The sequence below is a fragment of the Rousettus aegyptiacus genome, unplaced genomic scaffold (genome assembly GCF_014176215.1).
Source record: "Rousettus aegyptiacus isolate mRouAeg1 unplaced genomic scaffold, mRouAeg1.p scaffold_m13_p_4, whole genome shotgun sequence".
Lineage (NCBI taxonomy): Eukaryota > Metazoa > Chordata > Mammalia > Chiroptera > Pteropodidae > Rousettus > Rousettus aegyptiacus.
The window spans coordinates 5,353,725-5,363,177 of NW_023416307.1; the positions used below are offsets into that span (position 1 = coordinate 5,353,725).

General features: G+C 50.7%; 1 protein-coding gene across 2 annotated transcripts in view; it reads left to right on the forward strand.

Annotated features, from left to right (window-relative positions):
• RCAN1 (regulator of calcineurin 1) overlaps nt 1–5,695 on the forward strand; it is a 75,407-nt gene extending 69,712 nt beyond the window's left edge. For both annotated transcript variants that reach the window (XM_036218929.1, XM_016164098.2), the window contains exons 2-4: nt 337–510; nt 2,264–2,423; nt 5,157–5,695. In XM_036218929.1, the coding sequence (XP_036074822.1) occupies nt 337–510; nt 2,264–2,423; nt 5,157–5,329 (507 nt within the window). In that variant the 3' untranslated portion in view covers nt 5,330–5,695. The remainder of the gene's footprint in view (nt 1–336; nt 511–2,263; nt 2,424–5,156) is intronic.
• Nucleotides 5,696–9,453: the final 3,758 nt, after the last annotated feature.

A 9,453-nucleotide genomic window follows, 5' to 3' on the forward strand; every position in this document is an offset into this window, starting at 1 on the left:
ACTAAAGTGTACCTCCTCGGAAAGGCTTGTCCTACTTTAAAAAGAATGTTTCTGTGAGAAGCGTTTAAGTATTAGTCATTGTTCTGCTGATTAAGTGAATTTAGTCAATCATCCATTCTTCCTTCTTATGAAATCACCTGTATTAAAATGAAAATGGCAGAAAGCAGCATTTCCACAGAGGGGAAGACTTATCCTCTGTCTTCCTTAAGAAGTTAGGCTTTTCCGAAAGAATTAATAATTCCCATCCAAAATAAGAAATGTAGTGACATCGTCTTGTCAAGGGTCATATCCAGGTAAATTTAATTCCTTTTATTTCTGTTTTTTTTTTTTTTCCAGGCCAAATTTGAATCCCTCTTTAGGACATATGACAAGGACATCACCTTTCAGTATTTTAAGAGCTTCAAACGTGTCAGAATAAACTTCAGCAACCCCTTGTCTGCAGCAGACGCCAGGCTCCAGCTACATAAGACTGAATTTCTCGGAAAGGAGATGAAATTGTATTTTGCTCAGGTGAGTCGAGTTCGATGTGCATGCTTCTCCCTCTCCCTCTCATCCTTTTTAAATAATAGTTTATACAATGATAACATTATACATTGATATAAAGAATTCATCCTGAGAAAGGCAAAAGTCATACTCTGAATTTTCAGTGTGTCGCCTGTGTTAAGAAAACATGAGGGTATATTTGAAAGTGACCTCAGAAGCGGCTCCTGGCACTCCTGGGTTGAGTAATGATAGGAGAAAGAACGCCTTTCCTGGTCATCCTGGAAGGTCCCGGAGTCCGGTGGGTGGGCGTGGCCACCCAGGCCTCCAAGATTTGTGCCAGCAGGTTTCTATGCCTTTGGTCCAGGGCCTGGGCTAGTGACTCTTTCCCTGTAGAGGGCAGATCAGAGTGGTCCCCTGTCCTGTGCAGGTTCTCAGCAGCCTCCTCAGTCGGTGCTCAGCTGGTCATCTGCAAGGTGACCCACCATGCACACACATCTGCACAGGGCAGCCAGGCCCCGGCTCGAAAGGAAAAAAACCTGAGTCAACCAGTCAGGTAGCAAACAGTCAGAAACCCGCCTGGTAGCAGGGATCCGGGCCCCAGGGCACTCACAGGAGTAGGGATCGGGGGCTGTAAGTGGGGTCGCTTTTTCTCCAGCCCACCAGCCTTCCAACCTCCCCCCTCTCCCCCCCCCCTCCCTGCACGCACACCTCCACCTTCCATGATAGGTGATTCACCTTCAAGTTAGCCCGCAATGTTCCATTTGACGATATAGCAGGGGGCTAACAGGTTGGCGGGGGAAGGGAAGGAGCTTCTGAAAAGCTGCTCCATCGGGGCTCAGAGTCCCCCGCACCGGCGTGGGAGCAGACCCCTCTGCAGAGGCGGCCTGACGGTGAGGAAAAGCAAACCTGTGAGAGCTGGGCGGCCCTGCCCTGCCCCCTAGTGGTGGTGCGAGGCGCAGGCTTTGACCTTGGCTCCTCGGCTGTGAGTGCACTCCCGCATTTGGTGGGTTCCGTGTAAATAATCTAGTCCCTCCACGACCTTTTCTGATTCTTAAAGAATTTCATTGTGAAAATTTGGGGGGTGGGGGTGGATCTTAAAGTACAAAGAAAACTCAAACTAGTATGATTTTGAAGTAATCATTGGTATAACTTTTAAGCCCCAACTAGGATCTTAGGTTATTTTTCCTTATTATTATTTTTTATCTCCTGGAAGGTGGATGTTTTTTTTTCCCCTCGCATTTGGCATCTGATTCAGAGCCTGAGAAGGAAGGAATTTCAGGGCTGCCACTGGGTGGGGGGAAGCCAGAGAGTGGGGTGGGTGGGGGTCCTGGGTTCTCTCCGTCTTTTCTTTGCCCCTCCCCCCCCAAAAATCACCTGAGAGCCATTATTAAGCCTTTTGGAGCTTCAGTTTTGCCTCTGAAACGATGAGAAAGGAATTTCTAGATTCCTTCTAACCTGAATGGCAGTTTTTCCATTTATACAAAAATCATCTCTTAATTTTCCATCGGTCTCGTTCAAACATAATCCCATGCGGTTCCCACGCCTGTGAGTCCCTCCCAGGCCCGGGAGGGGGCTCTGATCATGTTTGCACCAGAACCAGAGTTCAGACAGCTCTTCGTCCTCCCCTTAGAGACCATTTTACCATTAACCCTTGAATCGCGCCCATTCTGTTGCCCGGACGTCCGTGTGTCCTTTCGGCCCCGCCCTCCGTGAGCCGTCACTGGGCGCGGTTCCGTTCTTCCCTTGCAAAACGTCCACCTGTGTTCATTTCCGTCCTCAGACTTTGCACATAGGGAGCTCGCACCTGGCTCCCCCCAATCCCGACAAGCAGTTTCTGATCTCTCCTCCTGCCTCTCCGCCCGTCGGCTGGAAGCAAGTGGAAGACGCCACCCCCGTCATAAACTATGATCTTTTATACGCCATCTCCAAGCTGGGGCCAGGTAAGGAGTGTCTCTCAGGAGGGGAGGGGGCACGGAGACGTGCAGAGATGGCGCTAGAGGCCCGAGGCGCCAGTGTCCGCCCGCGTCGGGGGACCGTGGCGCCCCCGCTGCCCTAGTCGGCTCCCACATGGTGGACGCGGGAGTGTGTCGGGAACGATCTCCATCCGCAGCGTCTGTGTCGGGGTGACTCATGCCAGGAGCGCGTGTGCCTGCCTTTGGCCTCAGTCTTTAGGGAAGTGCATAAGAGGGATGGGAGTTGGCCAGGGGACCAAGCACCGTGACCCCTGACCCCCAGCTGGTGTCACATGACCCCGTCCCCCCACCCACTGAGCGCTGTCTGAGTGGGTGACTCAAGACCCCAGGCTCTGTGGCTCCAAGTGGGGATAAGCGATTGGACTTTGGAAAGGAAAAACAGACATTCCCTCTGTTTTAGAACTTTTAGGAATTTAGTAATTCCGTCCGTCTATCTGATTTCCACCTGCCCTTGTGAATGTTTGAGGGAACGGAGGACCATAGATCATAATGAGGAAAAGCCCTTTTGGCCCCAAGGGGTCCAGTGGTCACCTGCAGAGCTTGCCAGAGGAAGGAGAGGTTCCAGTTCTCTGAAGGGAGGAAGCTGTGAGCATCTGGGGAGACAGGGACTCTGGCCTCAGGCTCCTCCCCCCATAAAATAAGTATTGACTGCCCCGTGGAGCTGTAAGCAGTGCCTGACCCATAGGCACCACTCAGTCTGTGGCTTTAGGGAACAATAAAATGTCGGTGGTCCCTGTCCTGTCTGATAGAGAGTTTGGGCAAGCAATCAGGTGGAGGGGGTCTTGGGGTGAAGAGGTTTGAGGCCCCCTCCTGCCTCATCAGTGCAGCGAATAAAATAAATGCTGAGACCATCAGCTCCTCGTTTCTCCTTGACCCGCGATCTGATGTTCCTTTGGGCTGAGGATTTTATTTTCTTGGACCATCAGCAGTTTTCATAATGAAAAGATCATGTTTCTGAAAGCATTGCCGACAGAAACTTCCTCTGTGGTCGAAAGCAAGAATCACATTACTTACTGCTGACCATGGTGTGAAGGTCAAGGTGGGAAAGGCCAGTCCGAGGAAGGGCACGCTCCTCCTGGCAGGCCCTGGCCGAGGTGCATCAGCAAAGCGGGGCGGCTGGAGGCCCCTGGGGTGTTGGAGAAGGGAGGAAATGGGGGTCTCCACCAGGGACAAGTGTCGTACGGCTCCAGAGGCAAGAACTGCTACTATAGAAAATTATTCACACTCCAGAACCTACCACTCCTTTACAGAAGGCTTATTTGAGAAGACTCTTTTGAAAACAGACCTCGTAAAATCAGATTTCCCTTCGTTTACCTAACAACGAGCTCGAATAGGAAATATTTCACATTTCAGCTGTGCTTTGCAGCCAGTACGATTGCAGAGTTTTGCAAATATAGTCTTATACCCACACTTCCTGGATTGCGATGCTCGGTAGGTAGACAGGATTTGTAGAGTGCCCCACCAACGTTTGGAGTGATCTGACCCTTCAAAATTCCCATCTCCCTCCACCCCCCATTCCCAGACTGAGGCTCTTTCACCTTTTCAAACGCAATTGCAGCCACATCCCAGTCTCACACTCATGAGAGAGAGAAAAACCGTCTCTCTTTTGTGACTAAAAGCTCCTTCCTGCTCAGAGGGGTACCCAGAGCAGCGGGAGGGGAGGCTCTCTGCCCCTTCCCGTGGAGCAGAGCGGAAGCAAACCCTCCTGCTCCCATTTAAAATCCTTAGCACCTACTACTCCCAGCATTCCACTAGTAGCGACTGAGGCTCTATGTTGAAAGGTAATAAGACTAGGGGGCACCCACAGGGCACGTGCACTGTGAGCCAGGTTCTCAGTGCTTTGCACGCATTCGCTCATGCGGTCGGAGTCAGCGCCGTGAGGCCGATGCCTCCATCATCCCCGTCTTACAGAGTTGGAGACTAAGACGCACAGAGAGGCAAAGGACATGCCCACAAGCACCAGGTACTAAAAGGCGGGGCTGACAGCCCAAGTGTTGGCCACTGGCCACACAGCCACCCTCAGCCAAATGGTGCAGACTCCCCCTGTAGCCAGACCAGCACCACAGAGCGCTGCAGCCGCCCCATTCTTGCTGGACCAGAGCGGCTTGAACTTGGCCGAACCTGGTAACGCTCGGGCTGACATAGGGTAGCAGGATACTCCTGGTCCCAGGGGGTTGACAGCTGTTACACGGAAAAGGGTGCTGGGGTCACACGTGTTTGTGGAGCGTCCGGTTCAGCTGGTCACGCCTATGTCTCCGTGCCCGACCTCCCCACTCTCCACAGTGTGCTCTGCGGGGTGGGCTCATGCTGTCCTTGCCTAACGCCTTTATCACGCAGCACCTTTTCCTGAACAGATTTTTCCTCCGATGGCGCTGGGAGCGTCTCCTGGGTAGTTTAGAAGGCCTGGCGGGCATGCGACGTGTCATTAAAATACATTCCTTCCATACCTTCCAGAGGCCTAGACTCAGAATGTTTGAAAGCAGAATAATATAGGATAGTGACTCTGTGTGTGTGTGTGTGTGTGTGTGTGTGTGTGTGTCCCTGAATGAGTCGCCAAAGAAGCACCCACCCAGACTGTGCCTGGCTGTGCCCCTCAGTCCCCGGAGGCGTGGTCGAGCGGACCCCTTCGCGTCCTGGCGACGCGCTTGCCTCTCTTTCGCCCTTGCCTCGAGTTACCCCGCCACCCTCCTCTTTCCACAGGGCAGAAGTACGAACTGCACGCAGCGACCGACACCACGCCCAGCGTGGTGGTCCACGTGTGTGAGAGCGACCAGGAGGACGAGGAGGAGGACGAGCCGGAGAGGGCGAAGAGGCCCAAGCCCAAAATTATCCAGACCAGAAGGCCGGAGTACACGCCCCTCCACCTAAGCTGAGCCGGCGCCCGGGCGGCGAAGAAGCCCACATCACGCTCACGGGGAGGGATCTGGTACTGGGACGGCGACCTCGGAGGTGGCGGCTGCGATCGCGGTGGCGGACATCCCCGTCCATGTCGCTCAGAAGAGAACCCGGGCCCGGTCCCCTGGTTCTAACCCTGCACATCAGTCCATGCTCAATGTCCCGGGCCGATCGCCGAGTTTGGGGTGATCACACAAGGACATTGGGGAACGTCTCGAGAAAAACCGATAACAATAGTGTTTTGTACTTGTTCTTTTTCTGGAAGGTTCTGTATTTTTTTTGCCAAGGGCAGGTCTGGGGAGAGCCTGCTGTTGCTAACCAGCCCCCCCCCCCCCCGGGGCGGACTCTCTACCAGTGGGACGGGGCGCCGCGTGCAGCCACGAAGCGCCAGGCGCGGAAAGGTGGTGAGAACAGCAGCAACGCAATGCGGACACCGTAGTGCCGCGCTCCTCCCCCTCGTGTTCCAGTGTTTGTGCGTGTGTATCACTGATTTTCACCACTAACGGTTCGTTCGCACACGGAGTTACTCCCTCGTTGCTTTACGTGCCGTGGGAAGATGGGAGAGCATCGGGAAACCCCAGCAGCCCTCACGCGGAATTCCCCCCGGGCCACGTCCACCCCCTCAGCGTCCTCCGCGGTGCGACATGCGCCGTGTGCTCTTGCTAAGGCAGTCAATCGCGAATCCCTACGTGGGGCGTCGCTTCTAAAATCCAGAGAATAGCAGTTTCACTGCCAGCTTCTAGTGGGAGAGAAATTTTAGTTCAGGTGTTTGGGGTGGGACATCGGTTTCATTTCTTTCTTTCACACGGTGGCTTATCGTGAGTCACAGCCAGAAACCTTTCCTGAGACTCGTTGGTTAAAATAGTGGATTTTTTTTTTTTTCTGATCCCACTAAAACATCAAGATAAACCTGTAAATAAAGCTGATAGCATATATTCATACCTGTTGTGTACTTGGGTGACAAACATGGCCATGGAGGAATAGTGTAAAACGTATTAACGGCCCACCTGTGCATTGTATGTCATAGCAAACGCTGTTCAGACGTTTGACATGGATTTGCATTCAAAGCATGTGACGTGGATAGGGGACGTGTGATCTGAGAGGGGTGCAGTGCCTTTCCCCATTAATTCCTGGTGGACCCGTTACACTAGGTTAATGTTTGTAATTTTTTTCTAGTTGTTGTAATGTGTGTGTATGTCTGGTAAATAGGTATTATATTTTGGCCTTAAAAACACCATCACAAAGTTCGTCATTTTGAAATGCCCGATGCCAAGTAACAATGCATGCTTTGGACATTTGGAAAACGGTTTTCTTTAAGAAGCAAAATAGGTTTGGGTGTTCGCGTCAAGAAACGTTGTCTTGACTGAATGTTCTCGAAACCCTGTTTACAGAGCTCGGTGGGGGTGGAGCAGGTGCAGGAGAAACACCATCACGTAGCTACTCAAGTATTTCTAGCTAAGTGCTTTTAAACTGGAGAGGCTGACCTCAAGATATTTTTTTTAACTGCATTCTATAATAAATCGACACAATATGCTCTTTACGGAAAAGTTATCCATGTGTCTTTTTATTTCTCATGAGCGGTCTATGAACCCTTTAGATCCTTCAGTCTCAGAAGGACGCATTTCTTCATCAGTCTGGGTGTAGCAACTCCCAGTTCTTTGCTGTGCTTCACGCAGGGGGCGAGCAGGTGAACGGTACGCCCCTGAGAGCAGGGGAGATGTGCGGATGGAACCGAAGTCAGGTGTGAGCACTGCCTCGGCTTAGGGAGATGACAAGTGATTAAAAAAAAAAAAAAAAAAAAAACCTCCACTGAACAACAGCGTTTTGATTGTTAACTTGCGGAGTTCTCTTTCCTGCTAGAAAAGACATCCATGGAAGATGCTAAGTTACCAAGGCCAGTTACGTTCGGAAAGTCTGTCCATGAGCCTTCCGTTTGCGTCTCAGGCCACCTTTTCCTAGGGACTCATTACAAGTGGCAGGGAGCTTCCTGTGCCAGCCCACCAAGCCTACCTAACTCAGCATTTATTCGCTGAACTCCAGCAGATGGCATTCACCTTGATCAAGAATGTGGAAAATCACACGCTCTTTTTTTGCTCTGACAGGTAGCTATTTATCAGGAGTGTGTGCACACTTTCAAGCCATGTATGTCTGAGGTTTAAACACGTTGGAAAATCCACATCTCAGTCCGGCTGGTTGAACCTGATCATTGAGCAGATTCACTAATCGAACACCTTGAGGGGAGGGGGACTGTCATTTAGTATCCCGCTGGAGAGCAAGGAGCCCAGTGAATAACAGGGGTGGATTGCGAAGTGCGCGGGCCCAGGATCCTGTTTCATAAAGAGCCCTGGACGCAGGCTGAAACGTGTTGTCAGTTAAATCCAACTCCCAGAAGGTCGCCATGCACAGCTGTGGTGGTGTAGGTGGGTGGTCTCCCCGCTGGTGAGGCCAGCAGACCCTAGAGTAGACATCACAAGTCAACGAACCTCTTCACTCATGGAGTTGATGTCTCGAAAGATGTTCTGTGGCAGGTGCATGTGGCAGCCAGTGTGCACGGTCGCTGGTTGCCAGGCCCATGGGCACGAAGGCCCCAAATCATGAGTGTGCTGATGGCTTGGGCATTTCTTTGGCCCTGCTCACGAGAGGGCTCATTAAAATGCAAAATGGCAGGCACGAAGCAGGTGGAATCATCCAGAACACCTTTGCCACCGAGCAAATGTGTTCCTTAAATGGGTTTTGATAGACTATCTCTGACCTGATGGTAAGTAGCATGGAGCCACCCAAGAAAAAAAAAGATCGGCCCCTCGAAATATACGCCACATCCATGTGAAGTGTGGTAAAGGATAAGAGAAGCGTAGCATCCCATGCAGCTGTTAACACTCGGGTTACAAGCATTGACTTGCAGGAGGCAGGCATTTGGGGCTTTACATTTCCAGAATGTTGTATAAGCGAGTGTCTGCAAAAGACTGAGGTTTTCAGAGAGCTATGAATTAGGTGCGACCTACAGCACTCGCTACACAGTAATTAGATTTTATCAAATATTAAAGCGCAAAGGATTAAATATGCTATACAAACATGTTATGACCAAAAATGGATCAGCAGCTAGGTTATGTCACACTTCACGGCATTTACAGAACCCCATGGAATATTGTCTCACTAAATTAAGCGGCTATCAAGTAATATTCATCTAAGGGTCAACAATTCGGATGGAAAAGTCATTTCTTTGAAAAATACTTGGGAAGAAGTTAAAATATAGGTAAGATGTACATTCTTTCTTTCCCGATTTTCTGGTCTTCATATCCTAAAGTAGGACATGTAGGGAATTTTTTTTTCAGGTGTGACACCATTCCCGGCAATCACCATGCCTTTAATTCACATCCGAAATTCTCACTCTGTGACTCACGAAAGGTTACCTGGCAATCAGGTAGATGGATGGATTTTATTCTCACATGCCTCATTTTCTTCCGTACTCCCTGCTCTTCGGGAGAGGTCATTTTAATCACGGCTGTGTTTATGAAAGAAGGAAATGATTTGCACATGATTGACGTGTGGTGTCTACCTTCGGCGTTTCTTTTCCTCTTGAAAGTCTGATTGGAGACTCGATGACTCCCTTACCCAGCGAAACGGGAGCGAAGTCGTGGTTCTGGCCACTGCTCATGGCTCGCTCCTTCAATCAGACCCCCCTCCGGACTGACATTCGGACTACGGTCGCCTGGGATTTTCAGTGTTTCTAACCCTCGATGTTCTTTCTTATCAGCACACCATTATCCATGCTCCCTCTGCCTGGAATATTGTCTCACTGGCCCAGCCCAGCCCGGACCAACTCCACAGCGATATGAACCCCACAAGCGCAGGCCCATGTCTGAATCCCTAGCAGCTACCACCATGCCCAGGCTGCAGCGCTCAATAAGTGTCACTGAAATCATTAACCAACTTATTGATATTTGTCCTACAAGCTCCATCCATGTCTCTTCCCCTTGAAAATCATTCCCAGGTACTGCTGCTGAGTCTCCCATTGTGTCCCATATTGTCCCATTGTAATATGTATTGCCTTTTTAGCATAATTGTGAAATTGCTTGTCTTCCCCGTTAGAACATAAGTCAAG